This window comes from Rhinatrema bivittatum, chromosome 4, assembly GCF_901001135.1.
Source record: "Rhinatrema bivittatum chromosome 4, aRhiBiv1.1, whole genome shotgun sequence".
Taxonomy (NCBI): domain Eukaryota; kingdom Metazoa; phylum Chordata; class Amphibia; order Gymnophiona; family Rhinatrematidae; genus Rhinatrema; species Rhinatrema bivittatum.
Window position 1 is genome coordinate 81810826 of NC_042618.1, and position 19746 is coordinate 81830571.

Consider the following 19746-nt stretch of genomic DNA (forward strand, 5'->3'; position numbering starts at 1 on the left):
ACACCCCAGAGTTTTGAAGGAACTAAAAAATGAAATTTCAGACCTATTAGTAAAAATTTGTAACTTATCATTAAAATCATCCATTGTACCTGAAGACTGGAGGATAGCAAATGTAAACCCGATATTTAAAAAGGGCTCCAGGGGCGATCCGGGAAACTACAGACCAGTTAGCCTGACTTCAGTGCCAGGAAAAATAGTGGAAAGTGTTCTAAACATCAAAATCACAGAACATGTAGAAAGACATGGTTTAATGGAACAAAGTCAGCATGGCTTTACCCAGGGCAAGTCTTGCCTCACAAATCTGCTTCACTTTTTTGAAGGAGTTAATAAACATGTGATAAAGGTGAACTGGTAGATATAGTATACTTGGATTTTCAGAAGGCGTTTGACAAAGTTCCTCATGAGAGGCTTCTAGGAAAAGTAAAAAGTCATGGGATAGGTGGCGATGTCCTCTCGTGGATTGCAAACTGGCTAAAAGACAGGAAACAGAGAGTAGGATTAAATGGGCAATTTTCTCAGTGGAAGGGAGTGGACAGTGGAGTACCTCAGGGATCTGTATTGGGACCCTTACTGTTCAATATATTTATAAATGATCTGGAAAGAAATACGACGAGTGAGATAATCAAATTTGCGGATGATACAAAATTGTTCAGAGTAGTTAAATCACAAGCAGATTGTGATAAATTGCAGGAAGACCTTGTGAGACTGGAAAATTGGGCATCCAAATGGCAGATGAAATTTAATGTGGATAAGTGCAAGGTGATGCATAAAGGGAAAAATAACCCATGCTATAATTACACAATGTTGGGTTCCATATTAGGTGCTACAACCCAAGAAAGAGATCTAGGTGTCCTAGTGGATAACACATTGAAATCGTCGGCTCAGTGTGCTGCGGCAGTCAAAAAAGCAAACAGAATGTTGGGAATTATTAGGAAGGGAATGGTGAATAAAACGGAAAATGTCATAATGCCTCTGTATCGCTCCATGGTGAGACCGCACCTTGAATACTGTGTACAATTCTGGTCGCCGCATCTCAAAAAAGATATAATTGCGATGGAGAAGGTACAGAGAAGGGCTACCAAAATGATAAGGGGAATGGAACAACTCCCCTATGAGGAAAGACTAAAGAGGTTAGGACTTTTCAGCTTGGAGAAGAGACGACTGAGGGGGGATATGATAGAGGTGTTTAAAATCATGAGAGGTCTAGAACGGGTAGATGTGAATCGGTTATTTACTCTTTCGGATAGTAGAAAGACTAGGGGGCACTCCATGAAGTTAGCATGGGGCACATTTAAAACTAATCGGAGAAAGTTCTTTTTTACTCAACGCACAATTAAACTCTGGAATTTGTTGCCAGAGGATGTGGTTAGTGCAGTTAGTGTAGCTGTGTTTAAAAAAGGATTGGATAAGTTCTTGGAGGAGAAGTCCATTACCTGCTATTAAGTTCACTTAGAGAATAGACTTAGTGTTTGGGTAATTGCCAGGTTCTTGTGGCCTGGATTGGCCACTGTTGGAAACAGGATGCTGGGCTTGATGGACCCTTGGTCTGACCCAGTATGGCATTTTCTTATGTTCTTATGTTCCCCTCATTATTAATACCAGGGTCTTCAGAATCAGACACAACCCTTTCATTAAGCTCAAGAAGCCCAGGACTGGGCGATCTTCAGAGAGATAAAGAAGGTGGGTTATGATCTGTTTCTAAACGACGGTTCCTTTCATGCAATCTCCCTGAATGAGTCCATCACAGGAACCAACTCAGTTCTGCTGCGAGCCGCACTCCACGGGTTACAGGGCCCTGGTGCTCCGATGACATCAGGGCTCTGACGGGGAGTTGCAGCTTCTCCTTTCGGGGCCAGAATTTGGGAACAGTGACAGCAGCACTCGGATTTGTATCTGCTGAGATCCTGTTCTGCAGATTTCAGAGATGGGGGAATCTTTGTCAGACTCTGGAACTTCCGGCCTTCTCAAATGTGGATCCCTTCAAGCATCACACAAGAGAACGTAGGCTCCTCAATGTAAGGCGAGCTTCACTGAGGTATCTGAAGGTTACTAATGATTTCACCTCCTTGTATTGTGGAAGGGTACAAATAAGAGGTGTAAGGCATTTAAGGAGGCAACTCAGATAACATATATAAGGACTGGCTTGTCCCTGAGGGATTAAGGACCCATTCAACACGATCTCAGGCAACATCGTGGGACCAGTCACAACTGGTGTCTTCCATAGAGACACCGGGGATGCTACTTAGAAGTCCCTGCACAGGTATAAAGCAGAGACCCTGCCTACCCCTCCCCCTCCACCTGTCCTGCAGGTATAAAGCAGGGACCCTGCCTCCCCCTCCCGCCCCTCCCCCTCCTGTTCTGCAGGTATAAAGCAGAGACCCTGCCTCCCCCTCCCGCCCCTCCCCCCCTGCAGGTATAAAGCAGGGAAGAGAGGGTACTTCACAATGAATATGGACGAGATAATTATCATATATTGGTTCTCTAATGTATGCAAATATGTCCCATGCATATTCATAGTGTGTATCCTGTCAGAGCCCTGCCTGAACGCACACAGATAGAGAAAGAGAAAGAGAAGCAGTGCAAAGGCTGAGAATGCTGAACAGGAGGGTGATTGAAGCCACATGAAATGAAGGAAATTGCTCTCATTTAGCCCATGACGGGACTCATCTGTGCCCACAAAGGCAGGAGCTACTGAGATTCCAGTCCCTGCGGACCCTCCCTGAGAAACAAAGACCGTGCCGGGATTCAAGCATCTAAAATCGAAAATGAGAACGAATGTGCCCTGCCACGCTTCACCCCAAACACACAAACACCTCAAATGAACATGGGAGGAAACTCAGAGCACCAGCACGGAGCAGGGCACCGCCAGGAGAAAAGATACGGCATCGACACAGAGCAGGGCACCGCCAGGAGGAAGCGTACGGCACCAGCACGGAGCAGGGCACCGCCAGGAGGAAGCGTACGGCACCAGCACGGAGCAGGGCACCGCCAAGAAAAAGCATATAACATCAGCACAGAAACATGGGGGTAACCTGCACGGAGCGGCAGTTACTGCCCTTAATAGAAACATGGGGGTAACCTGCACGGAGCGGCAGTTACTACCCTTAACATAAGGTATGGGGGTAACCTGCACGGAGCGGCAGTTACTACCCTTAACAGAAACATGGGGGTAACCTTCACGGAGCGGCAGTTACTACCCTTAACAGAAACATGGGGGTAACTTGCACGGAGCGGCAGTTACTACCCTTAACAGAAACATGGGGGTAACTTGCACGGAGCGGCAGTTACTACCCTTAACAGAAACATGGGGGTAACTTGCACGGAGCGGCAGTTACTACCTTTAACAGAAACATGGGGGTAACTTGCACGGAGCGGCAGTTACTGCCCTTAACAGAAACATGGGGGTAACTTGCACGGAGCGGCAGTTACTGCCCTTAACAGAAACATGGGGGTAACTTGCACGGAGCGGCAGTTACTGCCCTTAACAGAAACATGGGGGTAAGCTGCACGGAGCGGCAGTTACTGCCCTTAACATAAGGTATGGGGGTAACCTGCACGGAGCGGCAGTTACTACCCTTAACAGAAACATGGGGGTGACCTGCACGGAGCGGCAGTTACTACCCTTAATAGAAACATGGGGGTGACTTGCACGGAGCGGCAGTTACTACCCTTAACAGAAACATGGGGGTAACCTGCACGGAGCGGCAGTTACTGCCCTTAACAGAAACATGGGGGTAACCTGCACGGAGCGGCAGTTACTGCCCTTAACAGAAACATGGGGATAACCTGCACGGAGCGGCAGTTACTGCCCTTAACATAAGGTATGGGGGTAAGCTGCACGGAGCGGCAGTTACTACCCTTAACATAAGGTATGGGGGTAAGCTGCACGGAGCGGCAGTTACTGCCCTTAACATAAGGTATGGGGGTAAGCTGCACGAGGTGGCAGTTACTGCCCTTAACATAAGGTATGGGGGTAAGCTGCACGAGGTGGCAGTTACTGCCCTTAACATAAGGTATGGGGGTAAGCTGCACGAGGTGGCAGTTACTGCCCTTAACATAAGGTATGGGGGTAAGCTGCACGAGGTGGCAGTTACTGCCCTTAACATAAGGTATGGGGGTAACCTGCACGAGGTGGCAGTTACTGCCCTTAACATAAGGTATGGGGGTAAGCTGCACGAGGTGGCAGTTACTGCCCTTAACATAAGGTATGGGGGTAACCTGCACGAGGTGGCAGTTACTGCCCTTAACATAAGGTATGGGGGTAACCTGCACGAGGTGGCAGTTACTGCCCTTAACATAAGGTATGGGGGTAACCTGCACGAGGTGGCAGTTACTGCCCTTAACATAAGGTATGGGGGTAACCTGCACGAGGTGGCAGTTACTGCCCTTAACATAAGGTATGGGGGTAACCTGCACGAGGTGGCAGTTACTGCCCTTAACATAAGGTATGGGGGTAAGCTGCACGAGGTGGCAGTTACTGCCCTTAACATAAGGTATGGGGGTAAGCTGCACGAGGTGGCAGTTACTGCCCTTAACATAAGGTATGGGGGTAAGCTGCACGAGGTGGCAGTTACTGCCCTTAACATAAGGTATGGGGGTAAGCTGCACGAGGTGGCAGTTACTGCCCTTAACATAAGGTATGGGGGTAAGCTGCACGAGGTGGCAGTTACTGCCCTTAACATAAGGTATGGGGGTAAGCTGCACGAGGTGGCAGTTACTGCCCTTAACATAAGGTATGGGGGTAAGCTGCACGAGGTGGCAGTTACTGCCCTTAACATAAGGTATGGGGGTAAGCTGCACGAGGTGGCAGTTACTGCCCTTAACATAAGGTATGGGGGTAAGCTGCACGAGGTGGCAGTTACTGCCCTTAACATAAGGTATGGGGGTAAGCTGCACGAGGTGGCAGTTACTGCCCTTAACATAAGGTATGGGGGTAACCTGCACGAGGTGGCAGTTACTGCCCTTAACATAAGGTATGGGGGTAAGCTGCACGAGGTGGCAGTTACTGCCCTTAACATAAGGTATGGGGGTAACCTGCACGAGGTGGCAGTTACTGCCCTTAACATAAGGTATGGGGGTAACCTGCACGAGGTGGCAGTTACTGCCCTTAACATAAGGTATGGGGGTAAGCTGCACGAGGTGGCAGTTACTGCCCTTAACATAAGGTATGGGGGTAAGCTGCACGAGGTGGCAGTTACTACCCTTAACATAAGGTATGGGGGTAAGCTGCACGAGGTGGCAGTTACTACCCTTAACATAAGGTATGGGGGTAAGCTGCACGAGGTGGCAGTTTGCTGGGCAGGCTGGGTGGCCACTTGGTCCCTTTCTGCTGTCAGTACTGGGTCAGGGTGTTACTATGAAGGCCCTCAGCGAGTGTGTCAGGATGAAGGCACAGGGGGGCTGAGGAGGGGCAGAATGTTCCCTGGGGATGGTCAGCACTCACTCTGGGCCTCTGCTGCCTCGGGCCCTTTGAAATGAAGCTGGATCCTGCCTTTAAAAAAGGTCATCCTTAGATACAAGCAACTGAGCTCTGCACAAGCAGCGGGGGAGAGAGAGGCACTCAGACAGACTGCACCCATTCCCCCCTTAATCACAGTCAGGGACTCCTACCCTCCTTTTGCAAGACCTCAGTCCTAGATCTCCATGCCACAGTGTGTGGGGCAGGGCACTTCATACCTACCCTGGGCAGCAGAAAGAATGCAAAGCATCTGATTACTAATCTGTATCCTCCTCCAGCAGCTCTGAGCCTCTCCCTTCCTGTCTGCAGGCTGTAGGGAGCAGCTCTTCCCACAGCACACATACCCAGACATCTAGGGGGTCTAATTAAACCTTGTGGTAACACTCTTACCTCCTTCCTCATCTGACCCGTCCAGACTCTGCTGTCGGAATCGCCGCCTGGGGGAAAGAGTAGGATCAGAAACAAACTACTGGATCTGAAAACCCATCTACCTCTATGCTCCAGCCTCCTTCCGTATATCAGAACATGTTGTGGGACAGGGAGAAGGTGACAGCAGAATCCACACACCCCAGCTCACTACTGCCAGGACTCACACTCCCAGCTCACTAGTGCCAGGACTCACACTCCCAGCCCTTGACCACATCATGATCCACACACCCCAGCTCACTAGTGCCAGGACTCACACTCCCAGCCCCTGACCACATCATGATCCACACACCCCAGCTCACTAGTGCCAGGACTCACACTCCCAGCTCACTAGTGCCAGGACTCACACTCCCAGCCCCTGACCACATCATGATCCATACACCCAGCTCACTACTGCCAGGACTCACACTCCCAGCTCACTAGTGCCAGGACTCACACTCCCGGCCCCTGACCACATCATGATCCATACACCCCAGCTCACTAGTGCCAGGACTCACACTCCTGGCCCCTGACCACATCAGGATCCACACACCCCAGCTCACTAGTGCCAGGACTCACACTCCCGGCCCCTGACCACATCAGGATCCACACACCCCAGCTCACTAGTGCCAGGACTCACAGTCCCGGCCCCTGACCACATCAGGATCCACACACCCCAGCTCACTAGTGCCAGGACTCACACTCCCAGCTCACTAGTGCCAGGACTCACACTCCCGGCCCCTGACCACATCAGGATCCACACACCCCAGCTCACTAGTGCCAGGACTCACACTCCCGGCCCCTGACCACATCAGGATCCACACACCCCAGCTCACTAGTGCCAGGACTCACACTCCCGGCCCCTGACCACATCAGGATTCACACACCCCAGCTCACTAGTGCCAGGACTCACAGTCCCGGCCCCTGACCACATCAGGATCCACACACCCCAGCTCACTAGTGCCAGGACTCACACTCCCAGCTCACTAGTGCCAGGACTCACACTCCAGGCCCCTAACCACATCATGATCCACACAAACCAGCTCACTAGTGCCAGGACTCACAGTCCCGGCCCCTGACCACATCAGGATCCACACACCCCAGCTCACTAGTGCCAGGACTCACACTCCCAGCTCACTAGTGCCAGGACTCACACTCCCGGCCCCTGACCACATCAGGATCCACACACCCCAGCTCACTAGTGCCAGGACACACACTCCCGGCCCCTGACCACATCAGGATCCACACACCCCAGCTCACTAGTGCCAGGACTCACACTCCCGGCCCCTGACCACATCAGGATCCACACACCCCAGCTCACTAGTGCCAGGACTCACACTCCCAGCTCACTAGTGCCAGGACTCACACTCCAGGCCCCTAACCACATCATGATCCACACAATCCAGCTCACTAGTGCCAGGACTCACACTCCCAGCCCATGAGCCCATCATGATCCACACACCCCAGCTCACTAGTACCAGGATACACACTCCCAGCCCATAAGCACATTATGATCCACACACATCAGCTCACTAGTGCCAGGATTCACACTCTCAGCCCCAGAGCACATCACGAAGCTCACACTACAGCAGTATATTTTCTCAGCCCCTGAATACAGAGGGATCCACACATCCCAGTACATTAGCACTAGTATACACACTCCCAGCCCTTCAACATAATACGATGATCAAATCTTTATTTTTGACCAGGCAATAAAGTTAGGATTTAACTTACTCTTCCATCTCTTCTGCAGCTTTCTTTACTGTTCTGAAATAGAAAATGGTTAGAACTGAATCAGTTGGAAGAAATGGGCTTTCAATCCTCTCAATATCACCTATTGGCCCCCCAGACTTCCTCACTTCCCAATAGGGACAAATCTCCATATTTATAATGCGAGGAGCTGAAGAAGCACTTTCAATAGTTAATTAAATGCCGGAATTGGTTTCAAGAGATATTTCATCACTCGTTGATTGTTTGGAACAAAGGCAGTAGGCCCAAACCTCCCCCAGGCTCTGTTTGCTTCACGGCTTCCATAGAGAGATCTCTGCCCCTGCTGCAGAAACCTACAACCAGATAAAGCCAGAGAAAACCATCTCTGGGCCTAGCCTGCAAGAGAAAGGGGAAGAGCCCACTCTGGAAAAACCAAGGCCATTATGTCCATCTGCTTTCAATTCGTGCTTGGTCAGCACTGGAAAAGTCACTAATCAAAGTTACACCCCTTCTACCTAATCCGTCACAAAATACCTACTGCATCTAAATGTAACTCACCTTGAGCTACCAGGGAAAAGGCAGGAGCTAAATATTGTATAAGGGGAAGTAAATGAGAGCCACAACCATTTGGTGTCGTCACCACAGAACTGTTAGTACTCAAATCTGAAAAACTGATCAGTCTGTAACCCTTCCCTCCCTGCCAGCAGGTTCTTACCTGCGAAGTTTTGTTCCTGTAGTACCTACCAAAGAACAGGCCAGACTCCTGGGTTTTGCCTCCCCTCCAGCAGATGGAGACAGAGAGAGTCTCACTGACACTGTACATAACCCAGTGTGCCTCCTGCAGTCCCTCAGTATTTCTCTGTCTCCAGCAGTTCCTTGTACATACCCAGATCAGGCCAGACTCCTGGGTCTTGCCTCCCTGCCAGCAGATGGAGACAGAGAGTCTCACTGATACTGTACATAACCCAGTGTGCCTCCTGCAGTCCCTCAGTATTTCTCTGTCTCCAGCAGTTCCTTGTACATACCCAGATCAGGCCAGACTCCTGGGTTTTGCCTCCCCTCCAGCAGATGGAGACAGAGAGAGTCTCACTGACACTGTACATAACCCAGTGTGCCTCCTGCAGTCCCTCAGTATTTCTCTGTCTCCAGCAGTTCCTTGTACATACCCAGATCAGGCCAGACTCCTGGGTTTTGCCTCCCTGCCAGCAGATGGAGACAGAGAGAGTCTCACTGACACTGTACATAACCCAGTGTGCCATCTGCAGTCCCTCAGTATTGACCTGTACCTAAGCCAAGATGACAGTAACAACCATAAATATCTAAGCAAACTCCCTCCCCTCCAGCGAGCCGAAGAAAGGTGAAGTTGCCCAAAAGACAATGGAAAATTCATTTCCCAAATTTAACATAAGTGATCAGCATTGGAAACTTCCAACAACTCCGCACTATATGCAAAGCAACAGTACGAGCGGCAGACTCTCCCCCCTAGTAAATGGGCGGGTCTCTGGACTGATCTGTGGTACTACAGGAATGAAAATTAGCAGGTAAGAACCAATGTTCCTTTCCCTGTACCTACCCAGATCAGTTCAGACTCCTGGGATGTACCTAAGCTCCCCTTAACTCGGGTGGGACCTGGAGATTTCTGCTCATAGAACACTCTCATTAAAGCACATATAATTCGGAGCCCTGACATCCAAGTGATAATGCCTAGCAAAAGCGTGCAATGACTTTTCAGTAGCCGCCCTGCAAATTTCATGTGGAGACACCTGATGTGCTCAGCTCAGGTTTCTTGCAAATGCGTTGAGTGTGCCCCTAAATCCCCCAGGCACCAGGCATCCTTTAGAAATGTAAGCCGACTTGATCACTACCTTCAGCCACCGTGCAAGTATAGCCTTAGATGCCTTACCTCTCTTCTTTTGGACCACACCACAATACAAAGAGGTGATCCGATCTACAAAGAAGTGATCCGATCTTTTGAAATCATTAATGACCTTTAAATACTTCAATACTGCATGCCTCCCATCTAAGAGCCTAAGCTCCCCCGCATGAGGCACAGAGGAATCCAAATCTGGAAATGCTGGAAAGTCCACTATCTGATGAAGATGGAATGCCAAACTACCTTAGGCAAAAAAGGTGGCACCATGCATAAAGATACCCCCAAATCCAACATCTGTAGAAGGGATCTCGACACAACAGTGCTTGGAGCTCTGTAATTCTCCTGGCTGAACATAGCCCTCTTTATTGGTTCAAACTGAGCCCTACACAATCTTCTAAGGACTAGATTCAGATTCCAAGATGGACAAAAGTTCCGCACCCAAGATCACAAGTTCTTAGCTTCCTGAAGGAACTGTATAACAACTGGATGTGTGGACACATTACCCTGGATACAACCTAATGTCGCTACCTGAACTCTCAAAGAGTTAAAAGCCAGTCTCTTAACTAGAATCTTCCTGTAGAAAATCCAAAATATGTGACACCGTAGCCTGAAAAGGCTGAGGATGCATTCCGTCAACAGTAGACCAGGACTCGAAGACCCTCCAAATATGCACATCTGCTAAGAATGTAGAAGGTCGCCTAGCCTGCAATAAGGTGGAAATAACTGCTTCAGAATATCCCCTCCGTCTCGGTTGTCTCCTCTCAAAAGCAAGGCCATGAGACAGAAGTGAGCCACCTGACCCAAAAATATTGGGCCCTGGTGGAAAAGAGTCAACTGAAATCCAAAACTAAGCAACACGTCTATGGCCATGTTGATCAGATCTGGGAACCATGGTCAACGTGGACACTCTGGAGCTACTGGATCACATTGCCCAGATGTTTCTCTATCCGCCTTAATCCCTTGTCCACCAGAGGCCATGCAGGGAAGGCATAAAGAAGAATCCCTCAAGTCCACGGCAGAACCAGAGCATTGATTCCTTCCATTTTGTGTTCTCTGTGGCAGCTGTAAAAAAGCAATGCCTTGAAGTTCTCTTTGGTCACCATTAAGTCCATATGGGGATGCCCTCATCTTCCATGAATGAGACACATCTCTGCTTCCAACAGCTCCCTTTCTCAGGGGTCTAACTTTCTCTAACTGAGAAAATCCACCTGAATGTTGTCCACCTCGGTGATGTGAGACACCGTTAGTCATTCCAAGTGCTGCTCTGCCCAGAGAATCAACTCTTGGGCCTCTCGAGCTACTGCCTGATTCGTGGTTCCGCCTTGATGGTTGATGTAGGCCACTATTGTCACATCATTCAATAGGATCCTGTGATGCAGTGCCCCTATTTTCCCCCTTAAACCTGTGCAGGACCAGGCTAGATGCCTGGTCCACCTTAAAACCCCTTGAGAGAGTGAGAGAGCTCTGTGGGCGGGGCCCAGCAGGGGAGGAATAAGAACTGGGATCCAGGTGGGGACAGTCAGACCAGGCCCAGGTCTCCAGGAGGAAGGCAGCTCTTGTAGAATAATGCTGTCCAAACATGGAGCTGTAATGAAGCTGTAAGTTCTGAGGAAAGCGGTATAAGACTGAGAGTAATGAGAGTATTAATGTTTGTTTGTTGTAATTACCAATAAAGAAAGAAGTGCTGGAGTCATACTAAGTTTGTGCCTCCAGGTCTAAGGGATCACAACTAGAGACCCATATATGGTGTAATGCATGGGATACAGAGAAAAAAAACCCAAAGCCTCCAGAGGGAAGGAAGAAATGTGTGTGTGTGTGTGTGTAGTCTGCTGTGAGTTTGGAAGCTAAGCAGCCTGCTGAAGAGAAATGAAAAGTATCTGTGTAAATTTCAGAGACTTGTGAAGCGGTCCTGTGGTTCTAAAACAAAGTACGTAACACAGGGTGCCTGTGACTCTAAAACTAAGTTAAGAGCGCAGGAGTGCATGAGCACAAAGGCCTGTGAAAGGGTGTGGCTCAGAAAGCAGCACTAAAGAGAGAAAAAAAGCCAAAGCCACAGTTTAAAGATTTCAGTTAGAGAGCAAACTGATTCATGGGTCTAGTTGCAGAGACAACTAGAGAGTAGTAAGGTTTAAACTGTTTAAAGAGATGCTCTGCTGAGAGTGTTAGGGAATAACAAGTACGCAAGTTAATGCTGGTTATACAGGGGTTTGTTTTTTTTACCTTTTTGCCTTTGGAAAAGAAAAGGGAGTGTGAGATAGTGGTGCAGCAAGGCTGTGCTGAGCAGGGTGTGGCCCTGGAAAAGCTGCCAGAGTGGGCTGTGAGTGAAGTGAATGGGAACAGGGTGTGACTCTCTTCCAGCAAGCAAGCTACTCTGCCATTCAAGAAGTGCAGCTGCTTAGAGGCCTGGCAGTATTACCAAAACCCTGGTCTGGATCCAATGGGTAGGCTGAAGTAGGCGAAAGAAGAAAGATGTGCCAGAGGGCTTGAGAAGGGCATAGTAATGGAGTATGATGTCATGGCAGTTCTCCAGACCCAAGAGGCAGAGCTGAGGGAGAGCATGAAGCCACTCCTAGAAGCCATAGAATCCAAGAGAGAGGAATGGCGGTTCATGGAGAACCGAAGTCAGGAATGGACACAGACAGTAGTTGAGTTATGGGTGTTGTCTGCAGAAATGGATCAAGAGCTAAATGAAGTATTGCAGTGCGCTCGGAAGGCACCAAGGAACTCTGCTGCAGTAAGGCCTGAGATTAGTGCTACAGCTGGTCCTGATAAAGACCTTGTAGGGTGCCCAAACACTACCAGAGATCCAGAAAATGCTCCAGTGAGAAACCCTGAGAGAGAAGGCATGGAAAGTCAAGCAAGAGACACCACGGAGTGCCCAGTGAGAGGCACCATGAAGATTCTGGAGAGGCATGGAAGAAAGCCCAGAGGGTGGTGCTGTGGAGACCCCAGTGATCAGCGCAGGTGAGTAGCCAGACAGTGCCGTGAGGATACCAGAGAAATCACCAATGGAGGCACCACAGCCAGTTCAAAAAGTTCCGCCGGGGTGGAATTCGAACCCAGAACCAGCAAGGGACTTGATTAAGAGACTGGGGATTCACTCTGCACAATGGGTGGTGACTATAGTACGGTCTAGGGTAACCCTAGTAAATGAGAGTGAGCATAACCCTAGAACCCTGACCCCAAGCCTAACTGGCAGGAGGCCAGATAAGAAAGAGTGGGGATGTGAGGCACTTCCCAGGATGGGATCCAGGGGGAATGAAAATGCTCGGATAAATGGGTCCAAGCTGAGGGGGGATATGTGACACAGTTCCCCTCTTTCCCCCCCGTAAACCTGCACTGGACTAGGCTAGATGCCTAATCCACCTTAATTCCCCTTGAGAGAGAGAACTCTGTGGGCTGGGTCTAGCAGGGAAGGAATAAGAACTGGGATCCAGGTGGGGATAGTCAGACCAGGCCCAGGTCTCCAGGAGGAAGGCAGCGCCTGTAGAATAATGCTGTCCAAACACTGAACTGTAATGAAGCTGTGAATACGGAGGGAAGTGATACAAGACTGTGAGTAATAAGAGTACACTTTGCTGAAGATAAGAAGTCTACTAATGTTCGTTGTATTTATCAAATAAAGACAGAAGTGCTTTTAACAGGTTGGAGTCAGACTAAGTTTGTGCCTCCAGGCTAAGGCATCACCGGTTGGGTCCCACAGATCTGTACTGGATGGCCACATAACTGTGGCAAACAGGTAAGCAACATGAAACGCACTGCTCTCTTCTCTAACCAACTGATAGACCATGAGACCTCCTGTTTCGACCACTGGCCCTGCGCAGACTCATCTTGACACGCCACCCTCCTTCTTGAGATGCTAGCATGGGTGATGACTATTACCCAATTCAGAACCTCCAATTCTGCTCCACGGTGGAGATTAGTACAAATAAGCCATCATAAAACATTGGCCCTGGCTTCCTCCTTCCAGTAACAGAATCCAGCAGAAGAGAAGAGCCCCATGCAGAGGCCGCATGAATGCCCAGTGTATTAATTCCAATGTCGATCCATTGAATTCAAGACCTGTAAATAGTCCCAGACCCTGGGCACCAAAAGCTCTAGCAGATTCCAAATCTGACTCTGCAATTTCTGTAATCTCTCTCCGTGAGAAACACTCTCCGCCAGTGTGTTGATCTGAGCTCACATATACTTCAGAGTTTGAGAGGCGATTAAATGGCTCTTTGTTAGGTTCACCACACATCCTAGAGACTTCAAGCACATCTGTACCTTTTGTACTGATTGTCAACAGAGGTCCTCTGATTTCGCATGAATCAGGCAGTCGTCCAGACATGGATGCACCAACACATCCTCCTTTTGCAATGTGGCTGCCACTACCACCATCACCTTGGTGAAGATATGCGGAGTCATCACCAGCTGAAGGGAAGGGCTCAAAACTGAAAATGTTCCCTTAGGACCATGAGCCTCAGGAATCTCTGGTACTCCAGCCTGATGGCGATGTGCACATATGCCTCTCACAATTCGAGAGATACCAAGAACTCTCCCTTGTGTACCGCTGCTATGATGAACCTCAGAACCTGAGTGCACTGTATAACCTGAATGAAGTGGCAGTTACTGCCCTTAACATAAGGCTTGGAGGTAACCTGAATGAAGTGGCAGTTACTGCCCTTAACATAAGGCTTGGAGGTAACCTGAATGAAGCGGCAGTTACTACCCTTAACATAAGGCTTGGAGGTAACCTGAATGAAGCGGCAGTTACTACCCTTAACATAAGGCTTGGAGGTAACCTGAATGAAGTGGCAGTTACTACCCTTAACATAAGGCTTGGAGGTAACCTGCATGGAGTGGCAGTTACTACCCTTAACATAAGGCTTGGAGGTAACCTGAATGAAGCGGCAGTTACTACCCTTAACATAAGGCTTGGAGGTAACCTGAATGAAGTGGCAGTTACTACCCTTAACATAAGGCTTGGAGGTAACCTGCATGGAGTGGCAGTTACTACCCTTAACATAAGGCTTGGAGGTAACCTGAATGAAGTGGCAGTTACTACCCTTAACATAAGGCTTGGAGGTAACCTGCATGGAGCGGCAGTTACTACCCTTAACATAAGGCTTGGAGGTAAACTGAATGAAGCGGCAGTTACTACCCTTAACATAAGGCTTGGAGGTAACCTGAATGAAGCGGCAGTTACTACCCTTAAAATAAGGCTTGGAGGTAACCTGAATGAAGCGGCAGTTACTACCCTTAACATAAGGCTTGGAGGTAACCTGAATGAAGTGGCAGTTACTACCCTTAACATAAGGCTTGGAGGTAACCTGCATGGAGTGGCAGTTACTACCCTTAACATAAGGCTTGGAGGTAACCTGAATGAAGCGGCAGTTACTACCCTTAACATAAGGCTTGGAGGTAACCTGAATGAAGCGGCAGTTACTACCCTTAACATAAGGCTTGGAGGTAACCTGAATGAAGTGGCAGTTACTACCCTTAACATAAGGCTTGGAGGTAACCTGCATGGAGTGGCAGTTACTACCATAAGAACCTTGCTGGGCAGACTGGAAGGATCATGTGGTCTTTTTTTGCTGTCATTACTATGTTACTTGAGAAGGGAAACAGAGAGACTGCAACAAGATCCCATAATGGATCAAGTGTTACTTCAGTTGGCTTCAATGGTAAGAGGAAGCGTCTCAGAACCGGAGACTCAGCCACAGGAGAGGAACCGGTGGAATGCTTCTCCGTCCCTTCCAGCGTCAACCCCTGATGCCAAAGGTGGAGGAAGAAGCAACTCTCCCTCCAAAGGACCTGGCACATGGAATTTACCCCATGGCTAGCTTCAAGCGCTAGTGAAGACGACTCGCCAAAACGCACCTTCCTCCAGGGCACCTCCTGTCACATCATCACTTCGCGCCTCGGGGTCACAAACGAATGTCAAGTGGACTTAAAGATGCCTTGGTCTTAGAAGGTTCTCCTCCCGCAGTGACAAGAAATGGGAGGCACACACTCACCGAGAGTAAACCCGAACTCGTCCTTTCCTCTTGGGAGAAACAAAGAGCAGTGATGAGTGTGTCCATCTTGTATCATCTGCAAATCTGATCATTTTACTCATCCTTTCCTTTTTCAGATCATTTATATAAGTATTAAAAAGCAGCAGTCCCAGTAATGACTGTTAGTCCTAGACTCGGTTTCCTACCCTTACCCCAATGCAGCACACATGCATGAGATTTACAAAATGGAAAATATGTGCGTGTATGCTTTCTGCCCCCGAGCACCTCTCTCTAGTGTGCGTAAAAATACGCCCGATATCACTTCTGCGCACACTTTCAAACGTACGACCGCCCATTTACAGGCATAAAACTGGATTTTCTGCAAGGCCATCTTTTTGAAAATGTAGCCCCAAGTGTCTGATTTCCTAAGAGCTGTCCCCCATTCTGAGAGTGTTATTCAGGGCCTAGGCAGTAAAAGGACATAAATGCAGAAGAGACCCTTCTGGTGATGTCAGTACTGCTTCTGGCCCAGCCCATCTCTCACGCGCTCTCTCTCACCTAACACACACTGAGAAGGCCAGAAATGCTCCATGGCTAATTGGACACAGTTAAGCAGTTTTAACTGGGGACATAACTGGGATTAATGGTGATGAACATGTCCTTGAAATCTTACGCCACCCAGCAGGTCTGCGAATGAACCTGCGCTCTGGACCACAGCCAGCCAGACACGACCTTGTGGCAGCTAACATGAAAGCATGCAGCAGTCGAGCACGCAAGAGGCGGGGAGCAGCACTCAGTGCTTGAGGCAGAAAGGTTACTGCCCTCCATTTCAAACAGTTTAAAGGGCATCAGCACTGCAAATCTGATCCCGAGGTATGTCATGGGAGAACTGAAATCCAGAAAGATTTGAAATGAGTGCACAAAATGCCCCATGAGCAGCTCAATCGAGAGAGAGCGCGATGGACCCTAGACTTTGCTCTCTCCTTCCCTCAGATTTACATGCATTGCCAAATTAATACATTAAGTGCCTGATGCACTATGGGAAAAGACCTTAAAGTGATCAAATTTGCAGATTAAACAAAATATTCTAAGTAGGTAAAACACAGGAGGAATACTTTGAAATCCTCAGCTCAGTGAGCAGCAGGAGTAAAGTAAAGAGAATGCTAGGAGTAAAGACTAAGACCAGAACTGTGAAGGACTTCAAAGGGGCGTGGGAGAAACACTGGGGATCCATAAAGTCTTGAGGACGTGAAGGAAGAGAAGAGGCATGGGGATGGCTTGCGGGAATGACGGCTACTACCCTTATTCAATAAACGTACACATGGTTAATGCGACTCCAACATTGCTCTATGTTTCAACGGCAAGAGGAAATGTGAAAAAAAAGGATTTGCATTCACAAAAAGCAGGGGAGTAGCTTGCTTGTTGTGGCAGTTACTACCCCAAACCAAATAAGCCTGATACTTCACTTGGAATACACATACAGCGCAGCTCACTGCTTCAATGGCAGGGGGAATGAAGATAAGAGGATGTACATTCAGACAACTACCAACAAGGACTAAATTGCACAGGCTGGGTAAAAAAAATAAGCATGGATGTAGCTTGCTTAGTGCGGCGGTTATTACCCCTAACCAATTAAGCCTGATACTTCACTTAGATGCAGCTCCAGCACGGCTCTCTACATCAATGGTGGGGGTGGAAGGAAATTAGAAGCGAAAAGCTACCAATAAGGGCCCTGACCCTCAGCGGTCAGAGTAACAGATAAGTATGAGAAAAATAAGTGTGAAAGCTTGCTGGGCAGACTGGATGGGCCGTTTGGTCGTCTTCTGCCGTCATTTCTATGTTTCTATAGGAATGATTCAGAAAGGAATGGAGAATAAACCTAAAAATGTCATTACACCTTGAGTACTGTGTGAGCTCTGCTCCCTCCATCTCATAAATAGGGCCGCTGCAAGGGTATTAGGAGCCTTAGGCAAACGTTTGCTGTTGCCTCTCCAATTTACCTACTAACAGCCACTCCAGCACATCACTCCCTGCCAGAGCATCCCTCTCTCTTTTCTTTGCATCACCCCCCAATTCTTTGCCTTCTTTCCACAATGCCACCATCCTCTCTCTCATCCCCACCTTCATCTACCCAGCACCTTCTCTCTCTCCACCCTATCTGCTCAACATACACACTCTCTCTCTCATCCCCACCCTCATCTACCCAGCACCTTCTCTCTCTCCACCCTATCTGCTCAGCATACACACTCTCTCTCTCATCCCCACCCTCATCTACCCAGCACCTTCTCTCTCTCCACCCTATCTGCTCAGCACACACACTCTCTCTCTCATCCCCACCCTCATCTACCCAGCACCTTCTCTCTCTCCACCCTATCTGCTCAGCACACACACTCTCTCTCTCATCCCCACCCTCATCTACCCAGCACCTTCTCTCTCTCCACCCTATCTGCTCAGCACACACACTCTCTCTCTCACCGTTCTCTCCAGGCCTCACTGGCAGGACGGGCTCCACAGTGACCCTGCCCCTGGGCCTCCTTCTCTTCAGCGGCTGCTGGGATGGGCCCAGTACCGTTTTGGTGCTCTAGGGCCTGCGAACTAATGGAAGCAGCAGACATGCTCAGAAAGATAGAGCAGAATTAAAAAAGGTAAAGAGAAGGATAACCAAGATGGTAAAGAGGATTGAATGGCTCCAGTATGAAGAGGAAATAGAGGGGGGTGGAATGGGTAAACAGGGAACGGTTAGTTACCATTTCAGACAACACTAGGACTAGGGGATACTCTATGAAACTAGCAACTGGCAGAGGTAAAACTAATCATAGGAAGTATTTTTTCACTCAGCGCACAATCAAGCTGTGGAATTCATTGCTAGAGGAGGAAGTCAAGGCAACTAACATACGGCTCGACACTGTAAGGCCGCGGTAGAAACAGTGCGGCAGTGTCAGGCGCACCCTTCCTCCCCGCACCCACAGTTCTCTTCACTAACTCCCCGATACTCTCCTCTAATTGCATGCAAATGCATGCCGCGGCTGTGAAGCGTTAGGGAAGGGTTATGCCCGCGCAACCCATTTTACTGTATAGGCGCTTAATACAGCGCCTATACAGTAACCTGGGTGCGCTGGTGCCTGTCATTTCAAATGTCATTTGAAATGACAGGCACCAGGAAGTGTAAAAAACAAAATTTTTAAATACCTGTCGGAGGGCCGCGTGGGTCCAGGCGGCCGGCGGGATCCGGGGAGCGGGTGGTCGCGTGTTAAATATAGGCTGCGGGCGGGTGGGTGCCTGTTCCAGGCGGCGGCAGGGGCGGGTGGACGCGCGTTAGTTTCAGATGGCCGGCGGCGGGAGCTGGGGGGCGGGTGGTCACGTGTTAAATCTAGGCCAGGTCGCACAGACGCGCATTCATCCAGGCGGAGGAGCCAGCGACGAAAGCAGCCGGCTCCTCCGCCTGGATGAATGAATGCGCGCCTGTGCGACCCCTGCGATTCGGTGCTCAAGGCAGTCACATGCCGTGACGTCGGGCGTCGTGACGTCACGCCTTGAGCGCCGAATCGCAGGGGTCGCACAGGCGCGCATTCATTCATCCAGGCGGAGGAGCCGGCTGCTTTCGTCGCTGGCTCCTCCGCCTGGATGAATGCGCGTCTGTGCGACCCGGCCTAGATTTAACACGCGACCCCCCGGCTTCCGCCACCGGTCGTCTGAAACTAACGCGCGTCCACCCCCCGCCCCCTGGATCCCGCCGCCCGCCTGGACCCACGCGGCCCTCCGACAGGTATTTAAAAATTTTTATTTTTTCTTCTGACAGGTTTTATGTGTCCCACAGCATTACATTTTCTCGATCATCTCTGTATCGCTTTTTTTTTAATTGTGTTTTATTGTTTTTGAGTATCTTAAGCGGTGTCGATGGATTTGTTACTAGACTCACAGTCCTAACACCTACTAGGGGGAGGCGGTAAACTAACACGTTAAGGCCGCGGCAAAACAGCAGGTTACTAAGGAGATAATATCAGCGCCTGTTACAGTATCGGAGGGGAATAGCTAATTCCTTCATTATACAGCTAATTCGTTCATTTACACATCATATACATGCTGCGTGCGGAAAGGGTTATGCGTCTGTTTTAAGAAGCGCTACGGACGCGTGAAACTGGAGACTGTATCGCTGGATCGCCTTACTCGTCTGTATTGTGCGCTCCCAGCACGTTACAGACGGGGAATCTTTAACCGCACGTTACTGTATCGACCTGATAGTGGGGTTTAAAAAGGAGTTGGACAGGGTCCTGAAATTATTGCTCATAAACTGATTAACCAAATGACTCTGGGATACCCAC

The 19746-nt window shown here is 49.3% G+C and overlaps 1 protein-coding gene across 1 annotated transcript in view; it reads right to left on the reverse strand.

Moving 5' to 3' along the window:
* The window catches only part of IFT43 (intraflagellar transport 43), a 69465-nt gene that overhangs the window by 3452 nt on the left and 46267 nt on the right, over window positions 1–19746 (reverse strand). Inside the window, exons 4-5 of the mRNA XM_029597435.1 lie at window positions 7598–7630; window positions 5849–5895 (exon numbers count right to left, since the gene is read on the reverse strand). Of these exons, the coding sequence (XP_029453295.1) occupies window positions 5849–5895; window positions 7598–7630 (80 nt within the window). The remainder of the gene's footprint in view (window positions 1–5848; window positions 5896–7597; window positions 7631–19746) is intronic.